The sequence below is a fragment of the Amblyraja radiata genome, chromosome 7, assembly GCF_010909765.2.
Source record: "Amblyraja radiata isolate CabotCenter1 chromosome 7, sAmbRad1.1.pri, whole genome shotgun sequence".
NCBI lineage: Eukaryota > Metazoa > Chordata > Chondrichthyes > Rajiformes > Rajidae > Amblyraja > Amblyraja radiata.
Genome location: NC_045962.1, coordinates 46,458,129 through 46,472,113, shown reverse-complemented (window position 1 = coordinate 46,472,113; position 13,985 = coordinate 46,458,129). Strand labels below are relative to the sequence as shown.

Genomic DNA, 13,985 nt, shown 5'->3' with positions numbered 1-13,985 from the left:
ACGTGATGTCCCAGCTCACTTAATCTTGAAAAAGTTGACTGGTAGATCCAATGAATTTGGATCTACCAGTATAATGCAAGGGCACCAGAATCAAAAATTACTACCACATGTAATTTAGGCTATAATAATGGCAGATAATGCTGTGGGGAAAAAAATCTTCATCCTTTGATTACCAGTTATCCCATTTGATCTACAACTTCAGTTTCCTTTCCAGTCCCAGCTCCTATACTCAATGGTTCACCACCCTGTTTACTTGTGTCACCACTTTCATGGACCTATGTCATTGTATCCCTAGATCTCTCAGTTCAACAACACTCCTGAGGCCTGACATTCAGTGTGTTTGTCCTGCCAGGTTTAACTTCCCAAAGTGTATCACTTCAACTTCTTCACTGTAGCCAGTTAACTTGTCAGCACTTCATTGGCACACACTACCAATTTTGTCATGTTCAAACTTGCTAATGCCACCTACATCTGTGCAGTCATTTTGTGGACTCTGAGGCAGCTGATGAAGCCAATGTGGGAACCACAGATAGGGGAGGACATACCCAGTGGGGTTGATTAGTGGAGTATTTAGCAGGTATTTTGTTCCTTCTACCATTTACACAAGGCTGCTGCGTGCTACCAATGCATAAACTTGAATGTTCTCAACACCATTTCAAATGCTCCTTCTCTGCTTAGAGTAGTAACAGGGGTCAAGAATCAAGGATCAATAATTTTTAATTGACCAAAATCATGCAATTATTACTTGTTGCAGCTTTGTAGGCACATTAACACAACACATTGTATTTATATAAATAAATATACAATGAACTGTAATACAATAAATGATCAGTATTACTAGGCAAATCAGACCATACTTGTGCAAGCTGAAGTACGTAATGCATCGTTACAAAAGCTGTAATAGTTCGGTGTTGAGTTTGGGTAGGGTTAAGGTTGTGCAGTGTTGTTCAAAAGCCTGATGGTTGATGGGTAGAAACTATTCTGGAACCTGGAGGTAATGGTTCTCAGACACCTGTATCTTCTTTGTGATGGTAGCAGCAAGATGTGCGTGTGGCCAGGGTAGTGGGTCTTTGATGATATTATCTCTCGTCATTGACGTCTGCCTTCGCCGAGAAGCCTTCTCCTGAGATATGGAAAGTGCTCCCTGTTTTCAGAGTATTGTCGGAGCGAAGTATGATGCAATGGGATAGGTTGATTTAGGACCTTGAGCATCGAATATAAAGCACATTTATTTCCTGCCCTGCTTTAAATATTATCATTAAAAAGATGTGGTTATTCCCAACACCCTTTGGTGATGACAATATGGCTTTCCCCTCAAGTACTCCAGTCTCTTCCCATGTCCCAATGAAGTGCTGACAAGTTAACTGGCTACTGCAAACTACCCTTATTGTAGGTAAGTGGCAAATAATCCAGAGGGAAATTCATAAACACGTGAGAGAGATTAACATGTGGATGTGAGAAACAAGTATGGATTGGATGGACTGAATGGCCTCTTTTGGTGCCATGGAAATAGATATTATGCCTGGCCCCAGTCGTTTTGTATGAAGGATATGAAATTTTTGTGTCTAGATTTATGACTGAACGGATTATAATCAAAATTATAGACACAAAGTGCTGGAGTAACTCAACGTGTCAGGCAGCACCTCTGGACAAAAGGAATAGGTGATGTTTTAGGTTTGAACCCTTATTCGGACTCAGTCTCCAACCTTATCATTCCATCCACTGCCTCCAACCTTATCATTCCCCAGCCCCGCATGGTCCACTTTACCTTCTACCCTCAAAAAAGAAGAAAAAAAGTCAGAAGAAGGGTTCCGACTCAAAACACTACCTATTCATTTTCTCCAGAGTTACTGCCTAACCCGCTGAGTTACTCCAGCATTTTGTGTCCATCTTCAGTATAAACCAGCATCTGTAGTTCCTTCCTACACGTAATCAAAATGATTCATGATATTAAAGTCAAGCTGGAAGCCAAGGATGTTGATAAGTTTAAAGAGTATTGATAATTATTTAGTTCATTGACTAAGATTTTGGCAATCAGAATTTTTAAGGGAATTATTTGAGAGGACTGACAGAAAGGTTTCATTTCTGCAACTCTGCAAGTGAAAATTATTGCAGAATACATTAATGGCTAAGGATTTTTGTGATTAAAAGTACCATCAATGTTTTTACATTTGCCTGATGGATAACGTCACTAATGTCATGTTATACTTAAAGACCCGGTGAGGGTTTATTCCTCTCCGAAATAGGGATACATATACCAACTGTTTTTATCAAGTAGGTGATGCTATCCAATCATATGATCTGCTAAATTAATGGCTCTTTGACCTTGCAGGAATTAGATATAGAAAACTTTGAAAAAATATATCCTTACTTACATCAAGTAACAATGACTATGTGAAACAATCAGTAAAGATGATGGTGTATATCAAATTGGTTATAAGAGTACATTCAATGTATACCTGACAAGGATTGAAGTATACTGAAATAATTTTAAATAGTGATTAAAGTTTCCGAACAGAGTGAATTTGAACTATGGGCTAATCTATCCAACCAGACAATTGAGATCAAGTATTTTAATAATGATATTGCTTCAAACAGTTAGGTTAACTCATACTTGCCCCCAAACAAATGCATTAGTTTGTGTAAAATCTGCCAGATCCTCTGGAAGGATAAGGGGACCAATATCAATGTTCTCTCGCAGGTCATACTCAAGTGGCTCCATTGACCACACAACATGCCAACACAGAGCCTCAGACACATACTTTATTCTGAGCTCTGTCACAGGAAGCGATTACTGGGTTATTCAAGGATATTCTAAAAGCTCCTTGAGAAGATTGCAATGTTACCGTGAACTCCTGGGCATGTGTGCTCAAAGTGAAGCAGAAGCAGTCGGGGATATGAGCAACACAAGACTGTGCCTCAGTAACACACAGGTGTGCAAAAAATGGCAGAAGGAATGAATCTTTTGACAAACCAGCCGCAACCCTATACTGAGGTTAAATGCTCTATTGACATTCATTAAAATGTTTATGTACATTCTCTTATTGAAGTTAATTTTTTTTACACTTGAGGAATTATTGTATTCTTATTGGCAATGTGCTGCAATGGCTTTCCAATGTTTTACATCTTGGTTTGATAGTGTATCCCAAAAGAGTGCCATATGGCAGGTTAATTGGCCACTATAAATTGCTTTATGTAGATTAATGGAAGATTAGCGTAGATTAGTGGGAGAATCTGAGGTGGTTTTGTGGGAATATGAGGACAATAAAATGAGTTGGGGTAAAATTAGTAAATGGAGTCAAGAGTTGGAGCGGTCTTGGTGGGCTTAAAGGTCTGTTTCCATGCTACATGAATCTTTGTATCTTAGATGTTTGCTCCACAAATTTTAGAATTATTTTCTTGGTTGTATGTGGCCTTAGTCAATGCAATGTTTCCTTCTCTAAATGTCAGTAGATTTAGTTTCTCCAAGTCCATTGGCAGGATTCATAGGGAATCATGAAATTCAAGATACATGAAATTCAAACAGCATCGCCCCGGAAAAGAAGAATGATACAAACTGGAGAAATCTGCCTGCGTTTTCGTGCAATGATTTGGGATCATTTATGTGAGGGAAGATGGAGTCTCATTTTGGCATCTTTTTGGAAGAATGATGCAATTAATGTGAATGTTCTCCCTTTATCCATGTGAGTTTTTCTGGGTCTCTGATTCCCTCACACACTCCAAAAACATGCAGGTTTGGTAGGCTAATTGACCGCTGTAAAATCATCCCTTGGTAAGTGGGGAATTGTTTAGAGTGAGAGGAAAAGTTGCAGGGAAATAATTGGGATTGTTGTGAAATAGCCCTCTAGGTCATGGTATGTTTGTGCTTCCCTTGCTCAGGACACTAACCTATAAATAAACACGTGTTGGAATAACTCAGTGAGTCAGGCAGTGTCTCTAGAGAACACCAACCCCTTTCTTTCCCCCTCGCTTCTTCATGGATGCACACCCATTTCTCCCTTTCCCCTTCTGCCTGTGCCCTTCCACCTATATGCCTTCCATTTGGCTTCACATTTCATGCCTCTTCTGTCATTATTTCACACCTTTTGTCTTTTCATCTCTAGCCTTTGTCTAACCATCTGCGAATCCAAACCTCCACTCACCTGTATCCAGCTATCAACAACCAGGCTTTGCCCCGCCCCCACCTACCTTACTCTCCTCTACTACAATCAGTTTAAAGAAGGGTTCCAACTCAAAACATCACCTATCCATTTTCTCCAATAATGCTTCCTGACCCACTGAGTTACTCCAGCTCTTTATGTCTTTTTTGTAAACCAGTGTCTGCACCACCTTGTGTCTACACTGTAACCTATTCTTTCTCACATGCCCATCTCCTCCCCACACATCTGTGGGTGACTCACAGCAGCCAATTAATACACAAAACAGCATGTATTTGGGATGTGGATGGAAACTGGAGCAGTTGGAGGTAACCCATATGGTCACAATGAGAACCTACAACCTTCTCACTTGCAATATATCTTCCTTTCAGAAAGGTTTCAAAATTAAGGGCCTATTTTTCTTCACAAATGTTTACATATTATGCTCAGGTCATTAGAATGGAACTTATTACGTGACTCTGGTAAAGTTTATTTTTCTTCAGAAACATTCATGTTAGATACCCGAAATAAAGAGACAGATTTCCTTTCAAGACTTAATCCCTCTCTTTTGTGAAATTGACAGCGCCCATAGACAATTAGAGTTAATTAAGCACTTAAATGCAACACTGTTTGATTTATTTATGTACAAAGTAAAATCAGCTTCACATTACAGAACAAAGACTGGTTTTCAAACCTTTTCTCTTTCCACTCACAGAGCCACATAACTAAATAAAGAGCTGTTAAGACTTATGGAGGAGATATTGGCAATTCAACACAGGTATTTCAGATATGTTTATTATTGAACTTAAAAAAGCCACAAAATGAAACCGCAGCACGTACATTTATATAGTTGAGTAACCTTTGAGCACCATATTTTTTTCTACCATGTTTGGCAAGATGTTGGGACCAGTCCTGTACACTTGGATCCCAACCCAGTCTTGAACAAAGTCTTTTAGTTTGGGATTTTTCATGCTTCGACCCTCTACGAAGGTCCCTGAGAAGAAAGCAAAAATCCTAATGTTATTTTCACCACATTTGTAAAGACCTGATCTTACACTTATAACAACAAAGGAGACTCCATGGTCCTTTGTATGCCTGCCAACTCTCACGGAAGTTATACCATCAGTCCCAATCCACTTCTCCTTATTGTCCCTGTGGCCCTTTAACATATTCTCTTTCACACATTCCCATCAATTTCACTTTGATTCATTTTGTTGTTAATCAACCCTAAGGGTTTGATTATTTTCAGTGCAATGGAAGCTTGTTCTGAACTAACTATATTTCAAAGATGTTTCCTAAACTACGGTTTGATAACGGCAAAAAAAATTATACTTAAATTCTGGAAAAATGCTCCTATCCCAACATTCAAAATGTGGATCACAAATATGTCGGAAATATTACATCTCGAGGAAATGAGACTCGTTCTAGCAGGAAAACAATAACAATTATTAAGAATATGGTCACCTTTCATTGATTTGTTACAAGTGTAATATGGTGCAACACAACCCTGGAAAGTAATTGTTTCAGAATTAGGTGATGGGTGTGAATCGTTATGAATTAGGCACATTCCCTTTCTTTTTTGTTTAGCTTTACCTTCTTTGGATTCTTTACTTATTTCCTTTTTTTTCCCTTAAGGCCTTCTTCTCTTTGGGGCCTTTTCTTTTTTTTTTCCCACACTTTCAAGCACGCAGTCTACTTAACCATCATCATTCATTTAACCCCAATTACTGCGGACTACACTTCACTACTATCCTCATTCTTCTCTTCTCTCTCTTTTCTCTTTTTCTATTACTGGTTAAAGTTTTTTTTAAAAAGTTGTACACGAAATGTATTATGTTGCATATCATGATTAAGATGTATGTACATTGCATCTAATAAAAAAAATACAATTTAAAAAAATCAACCCTAAGTGGTCATTTACAACAGCCAATTAACCTACTAGTAAGTCTTTATGTTGTGGAAGAATATGCAAATTCCAGACAACACCAGAGGTAAAGATCAAACTGGGTCCCTGGAAGCTGTGTGGCGGCAGCACTAACTGCTGTGCCACTCTGTCTTCCTCAAGACATGCAACAATCAGTTTAGTCCTAAATGCCCAGTGATAATGGTAAATAAATACATTTTGGGTCTTCCTTAAACTAGAAGACAGATACAACATTAGCAATCTGCTAATCTTGAACTGGCCTGTTCGCGGAGCTCGGTTGAGCCGCGGGACTGACTTACCATCACCCGGCGGGGTCACAACATCGGAGGCCTGGATCGCCTCAGTGCAGAGGGAGAACAAGGAGGGAAGAGACAGAGACTTTAAGACTTTTGCCTCCATCACAGTGAGGAGGTGCCTGGTGAACTCACTGTGATGGATGTTAATTTGTGTTTATTGTGTGTTTTTGTTATTTATTATTATATGTATGACTACAGGCACAAAGTTTCGTTCAGACCGAAAGGTCTGAATGACAATAAAGGAATTCAATTCCATTCATCTTTTACCCCTTCCTACTATATTCTCTCCCCACTCCCACAGTTCCCTTCCACCTCATATTCCCCATTGTATTCCCCACTTTGTTCCTTATCCAATTCCACATTTACACCCCTCTGACTTCTTCACTTCATCACCACCTATCTCTTCCCCACCTAACTCACCTGATGGTTCACGCCCCATCCCTCCCCCGCACCTCTCTCTACAAACTTCTCCCCTCTACTCCATCAGTTTGAAGGGACCTGAATCAGAACACTATCTGTCCACTTCCCTCCACAGATGCTGCCTGGCCTGCCGAGTTCTTCTGGCAGTTTGTCCTTTGCAGCAATAATATAACAACATTGACTCAATCAGCATTGGAGAATCATTTGGATAATGTGCTCAAGTGCTTAGAGCGATCACATCCTTCAGACGCTAAGCTGAGAAAGCTACTATTTAATAAGGCTAATCATTCATCTTCATAAAGGTTCTTCTTTTTCAGAATTGGAGGAAACGTCTGCATCAGGAGGATCATCCAAGTTAGGAGGTGAGGAGGAGGTGTAGGAACTTGTGTTACACCACCTACAGTTGAAGGAGAAATTGCCTCGGGATCGGGATGGGGGTGATGAGAGATGACTGAACTGGGGAGGCAGTGAGTGACATGAGAGAGTGACATAAACCAACATGTAGAGGAACCAACGAGAGAGCAGGCTATTCTAGACTGGGTATTGAGTAATGAGGAAGGGTTAGTTAGCAGTCTTGTTGTGCATGGCCCCTTGGGCAAGAGTGACCATAATATGGTTGAGTTCTTCATTAGGATGGAGAGTGACATTGTTAATTCAGAAACAAGGGTCCTGAACTTAAAGAAAGTTGACTTTGAGGGTATGAGACGTGAATTGGCCAAGATAGACTGGCAAATGATCCTTAAAGGGTTGACGGTGGATATGCAATGGAAGGCATTTAAAAACTGCATGGATGAACTACAACAAGTGTTCATCCCAGTTTGGCAAAAGAATAAATCAGGGAAGGTAGTGCATCCGTGGATAACAAGGGAAATCAGGGATAGTATCAAAACAAAAGATGAAGCGTACAAATTAGCCAGAACAAGCAGATATGTGAAGAGGAAAAGATTACTTAAAACAAATGTAGGTCCTTTGCAGTCAGAAACAGGTACATTGATCATGGGGAACAAGGACATGGCAGACCAATTGAATAACTACTTTGGTTCTGTCTTCACTAAGGAAGACATAAATAATTCTGACAAGTATGAATAATGATACTTGTCCCTACACTAAAGAACATAGATCATAACTACTGTAAAATAATAACACACTTGGAGCTTTAGTGGTGCCAGAATGACTGATTTTCCATTATTCCTATTAATAACCGAATTCATCTTCTAATTGTTCAAGAAGGAACTGCAGATGCTGGAAGATCGAAGGTACACAAAAATGTTGGAGAAACTCAGCGGGTGCAGCAGCATCTATGGAGCGAAGGAAATAGGTGACGTTTCGGGCCGAAACCCTTCTTCAGACATCTTCTAATTTGTTTTTTTATGTTATATACTATGGGAAATGGAACCCCAGTCAGTTCATAAAGAGCACAGGAAGAGGTGCTGCAGCGATACAGAAGGGAGTGTGCGAACCAGGACTCTGGAGAGTTGGGAGTGGTACCAGGCCCTGTGAGTCTGAAGGGAGTGCAGCAAATCTCACCTGCTGAGCTACTTGCCGAACCATTGGGATTTCTGAATTATCAGGCAGCAGATTATCCAAGTGTCATTGTATTGCACACCACTGCATCACCCTGGTAGCTGCCTTATCCATCTCTCCACTTTCCACCAGCTACCAATCCTCTATCCATCCTAATACATGATTATTGTGTGCAGTAATGCCTTTTATAAATCCAAACCCACTGCAATTTCTGGTTCCCTTTATCCATCTGCAAAGAGCACAAATAAATTCCTCTTCCCCCCCCCCCACCCAGCCTCTATGCCTTCATCTGGCTTCACATTTCATGCATCTTCTTTCCTTATCCATCATCATTTCATCTTTGTTCAACCATCTGTCTCCTCTCCCCTGTATTCACTATCACTTACCAGGCTTTGTCCCACCCCCAGGTACACAAGATTTTCGAGCATCTGCAGTTCCTTCTTAAACACTTTGTTCCACCCCCACCTCTCTTCAAGCTTTCTTCCCCCTTACTGCATCAACCTGAAGAAGGATCCCAACCCAAAATGTCACCTATTCATGTTCCCCAGAGATGCCACCTGACCCGCTGAGTTACTCTAGCACTTTGCTAGTATTTTTCTGATTTGTTGTGTCTGGAATTAGGGGGCTCAGGATTTCAATTATGGGATCATGCTTGGTTCAATAATAACATGAGAGTGAGGAGAATGCAAGGCAAATACTTGTTGCCAACACCCATTGTTCCCTTTATTTGCTTGTCTCTCAAATGGCTCATGCTGTGCGAAGAGATAATTCCAACCATGAATCACCAACTATTCATGCTGTCGTTCAGATATCATCAGCCTCTGTGACCTCCGCATCCGATTAACTTGCAAATGCTTGCTGTAACCTCTCCCATCGTAGTTCCAAGAATTCTGAGTTTCTGCAGCTCGGGCCATTTTCCATTTCCTTGGCCTCACCATTGACTACCATGCTGCAAGCACTCTGGCTCTCTCTATCTCATTCTCCTATTTAAACATTGTTTAAATCCAGCCAACCACCAACCACCCAGTGACATTAATAGATTAGATTAGATTAGATTAGACTTTATTAATCCCCTTATTCAGGGGAAATTCAGATGTCCTTGCAGCACACTAATAAAAATACAACATAGTATTCATGAAGAAATTCAACACCAAAACATAAAAACATCCCCCCACAGTGGGAATCACTGCGGGGGAAGGCACAAAGTCCACGTCCAGGATTAGGCCATTTGACTCTTCGAGCCAGCACCGCCATTCACTGTGTTCATGGCTGATCATCCACAATCAGTACCCCGTTCCTGCCTTCACGCCATATCCCTTGATTCGAGCAGAGTCAAAGGATATAGGGTGAAGGTGGTGAATGGCGGTGCTGGCTCGAAGAGCCGAATGGCCTACTCCTGCACCTATTTTCTATTGTCTATTAGTGTTGTTGATGGTTGGGTTGTTGATGGTTGGCAGGATTTACAGGGCCAAAGTGCCTGATTCCACATTGGATCACTCTAGATTTGAGAAGTTGAAGCTGAATTTGAAGATGAAAATCTCTCTTGAAAGCATCCAGAGAATTGACTTCCACTGCTTTCTGAGGTAGAGAATTCCACAGATTCACAACTCTCTGGATGAAAAGGTTTTTCCTCATCTCCGTTCTAAATGGCCTGCCCCTTATTCTTAAACTGTGGCCCCTGTTTCTGGCTCCCCCAATATTGGGAACATGTTTCCTGCATCTAGCATGTCCAAAATAGCGTGGAAGGCATTTTAAAGACGGCATGGATGAACTCCAACAATTGTTCATCCCAGTTTGGCAAAAGAATAAATCAATGAAGGTAGTGCATCCGTGGATAACAAGGGAAATCAGGGATAGTATCAAAACAAAAGATGAAGCGTACAAATTAGCCAGAAAAAGCAGCATACCAGAGGACTGGGAGAAATTCAGAGTCTAGCAGAGGAGGACAAAGGGCTTAATTAGGAAAGGGAAAATAGATTATGAAAGAAAACTGTCAGGGAACATAAAAATTGACTGCAAAAGTTTTTATAGATATGTGAAGAGAAAGAGATTAGTTAAAACAAATGTAGGTCCCTTGCAGTCAGAAACAGGTGAATTGATCATGGGGAACAAGGACATGGCAGACCAATTGAATAACTACTTTGGTTCCATCTTCACTAAGGAAGACATAAAGAATCTGCCGGAAATAGCAGGGGACCGCGGGTCAAATGAGATGGAGGAACTGAGTGAAATCCAGGTTAGCCGGGAAGTGGTATTAGGTAAATTGAATGGATTAAAGGCCGATAAATCCCCAGGGCCGGATAGGCTGCATCCCAGAGTACTTAAGGAAGTAGCCCCAGAAACAGTGGATGAATTAGTGATAATTTTTCAAAACTCTTTAGATTCTGGAGTAGTTCCTGAGGATTGGAGGGTAGCTAATGTAACCCCACTTTTTAAAAAGGGAGGGAGAGAGAAAACGGGGAATTACAGACCAGTTAGTCTAACATCGGTCGTGGGGAAACTGCTAGTCAGTTATTAAAGATGGGATAGCAGCACATTTGGACAAAGTCAGCATGGATTTATGAAGGGTAAATCATGTCTGACGAATCTTATAGAATTTTTCGAATATGTAACTAGTAGAGTGGATAAGGGAGAACCAGTGGATGTGTTATGTCTGGACTTTCAGAAGGCTTTCGACAAGGTCCCACATAAGAGATTAGTATACAAACTTAAAGCACATGGTATTGGGGTTCAGTATTGATGTCGATAGAGAACTCTCTGGCAGACAGGAAGCAAAGAGTAGGAGTAAACGGGTCCTTTTCAGAATGGCAGGCAGTGACTAGTGGGGTACCGCAAGGCTCAGTGCTGGGACCCCAGCTATTTACAATATATATTAATGATTTGGACGAGGGAATTAAATGCAACATCTCCAAGTTTGGATAGACTCGGCTTGTACTCGCTAGAATTTAGAAGATTGAGGGGGAATCTTATAGAAACTTACAAAATTCTTAAGGGGTTGGACAGGTTAGATGCAGGAAGATGGTTCCCGATGTTGGGGAAGTCCAGGACAAGGGGTCACAGTTTAAGGATAAAGGGGAAATCCTTTAGGACCGAGATGAGAAAAACATTTTTCACACAGAGAGTGGTGAATCTCTGGAACTCTCTGCCACAGAAGGTAGTTGAGGCCAGTTCATTGGCTATATTTAAGAGGGAGTTAGATGTGGCCCTTGTGGCTAAAGGGATCATGGGGTATGGAGAGAAGGCAGGTACAGGATACTGAGTTGGATGATCAGCCATGATCATATTGAATGGCGGTGCAGGCTTGAAGGGCCGAATGGCCTACTCCTGCACCTATTTTCTATGTTTCTATCCCTTTATAATTTTATATGTTTCTATAAGATATCCTCTCGTCCTTCTAAATTCCAGTGTATACAAACTAGTTGCTCCATTCTCTCAACATATGACTGTCCCGCCATCCCGGTAATTAACCTCATGAAACTACACTGCACTCCCTCAATAGCAAGAATGTCCTTCCTTAAATTTGGAGACCAAAACTGCAGACTATAATCCAGGTGTGGTCTCACCAAGGCCCTGTACAACTGCAGAAGGACCTCTTTGCTCATATCCTCAACTCCTCTTGTTATGAAGGCCAACATCTCAGAGAATTGACCCTACAAACTGCACCACATCCCTATCCTCGTTGCATTCAACCTGCAAAGTGACTTGGTAAATGTAATATTGAAGTCACAATATCATTGCAAAGTGCTGTGGTTTTGGGATTATCCACGAGAATGATCACTTGGCAAAGCACCAGAAAGCTACCAGTTGCCCACAGCGACATTCCTCATTAAATGGCACATTGGGGAATCCTGGAGTTGTGAATCAAGAGTGGGCTAAAACATTTAAAAAGCAAGATTAAAACTATAGACATACTGCCTGAGATCCAAGTGTGTAGATGTTAGTTCCTTCTTGTCTTCAACGAAACGTCTTCGTCCCAACCCGTGGGTTCGAGATATCATACAGTCCACGTAGATGTCCCAGAAAAGTTGTGCCAGGACCCAGAAGAGGCTGGCGTGCTTGGACTCTTCTGATGACTTGAGGTAGATCATGAAGTCCCAGAAGCCGCTGACGGTGTCTGCTATACGGGGCTTCCGCAATTCAAGGAGAAGGGCAGAAGAGGATTCCCAGCACTGAGGGTTTGGCCGACCCAGAGTCAGGGGGTCGATCTGTCCACGACATGAATGGAGGGGTGGGAGGAGCATGACAACGAGAGACAGTATCAAGCATGTCACACTCTGGTTCCAGAACAGCCTCCTCTTATTACTGAGGCCCATCCTACTCATTCTGTAAAATAAACAGGGATACATGAGTTTAATCAATTGGAAAACAAGTGCATATATTTCTGAACAGTCTTCCATATTTTTAATGACAGTAATGGAGGCCATTTTGGCCCATTGATTCCATGCTCTTCTTTTCTCTTCACCCACTTTTCTTTTCCAGTCAATTCTCCCTATATTCCTATCAACATTCCCCACTCACCTATATAAAGGGGGAGGGGGGGGGGGGGAATACACAGCAACAATTTAAACCACCAACCACATTTTGGGGATATGGGTGGAAACTCCCACATTCACAGGAAGAGCGAAGAATGTGCAAACTCCACACAGAGAGCACCCAAGGTCGGAATTGAGCTGGAGTTGCTCCAGCAGCTCCACAGTTCCACTATGCTACCTGAACAGGCATTACACTTCTTGTTAATCTGAGACTGTTGCTCCTGCTTGGGTTTACACCTTTAACACTGGGATTTTAACAAACTAAACCGATGTATACGACTTTCTTACTGATACAAGAACACAAAATGCTGGAGGAACAAGATAACTAATGGAAATTACTAATGGCCTAACTAATGGAAAATCCATCTCTAAACTTTTTTATCTTCATCCTCTCTACGTTACTCCAAAGCACCAAAGCTGGTATTGTCAGACAAAGCTTCTGTGAAGTGCCTCAAGATGTATTTATACAGCTCTTACACCTTGGCAAGCAAGTCATGATTGTCCATATAAATCAGGGCTTGGAGGGTTCTTACTGTTCCGTGGATGGCTGATGACTAACAATAAAGCTGCCTTTCTTGAAAACAGTCATAACAAATGTAGTCTCTTCCATGAGCTGTAGAAGACGCTAAGCCAAAGTGGTGACATAGGATAAAATGTTGAATTCACATGCTGCTGCTCCACATTACAATATGAGATTTAGTTACATTTTTTTGTAATTATCCGAGTAAGGAAAGTGCATTAATCAACTGACTTTTCTTGTTACACATTCCCAAGCCTCCGTTTAGGTTCCAGAGCACCAGGGGGCAGGAATACCCCTTATGGCCAGAGCTGGGGTTCGGAGTGCTTGCAATTTTCCTGCTCTCTTTAAACTTACCAGATTCGCTGGGAAATCAATTCCATTACTGTGTAACATGGGAAAAGATTGAAATAAAATAATGTTTGAGGATTAATGGGAGTACCATCCAATAGTTCAGAAAACCTGATCTGGCACCCATGGTCCCCAGGGTTTTATTGTATGTAAGACTGCAGATGCTCAGTCATTTTGAGGAAGGGATGTATAACTACCTGGTTAAGATAACTTCTCTACAGTGCCGTCCTAAATGGCTAAGCCCAAATCCCAGCAGCTCTGCTCTCTCATTATGCACTTCATCAT

The 13,985-nt window shown here is 41.3% G+C and overlaps 1 protein-coding gene across 1 annotated transcript; it reads right to left on the bottom strand.

Annotated features, from left to right (window-relative positions):
• Positions 1-4,750: 4,750 nt before the first annotated feature.
• Positions 4,751-12,607, bottom strand: fam237a (family with sequence similarity 237 member A). Its single transcript, XM_033023478.1, has 2 exons — positions 12,213-12,607; positions 4,751-5,130 (listed from the first exon to the last, which is right to left on the bottom strand). Exons 1-2 carry the CDS (start codon positions 12,539-12,541, stop codon positions 4,920-4,922), a joined length of 540 nt encoding a protein of 179 aa, XP_032879369.1. The 5' UTR covers positions 12,542-12,607; the 3' UTR covers positions 4,751-4,919.
• Between the last annotated feature and the right edge of the window lie 1,378 nt (positions 12,608-13,985).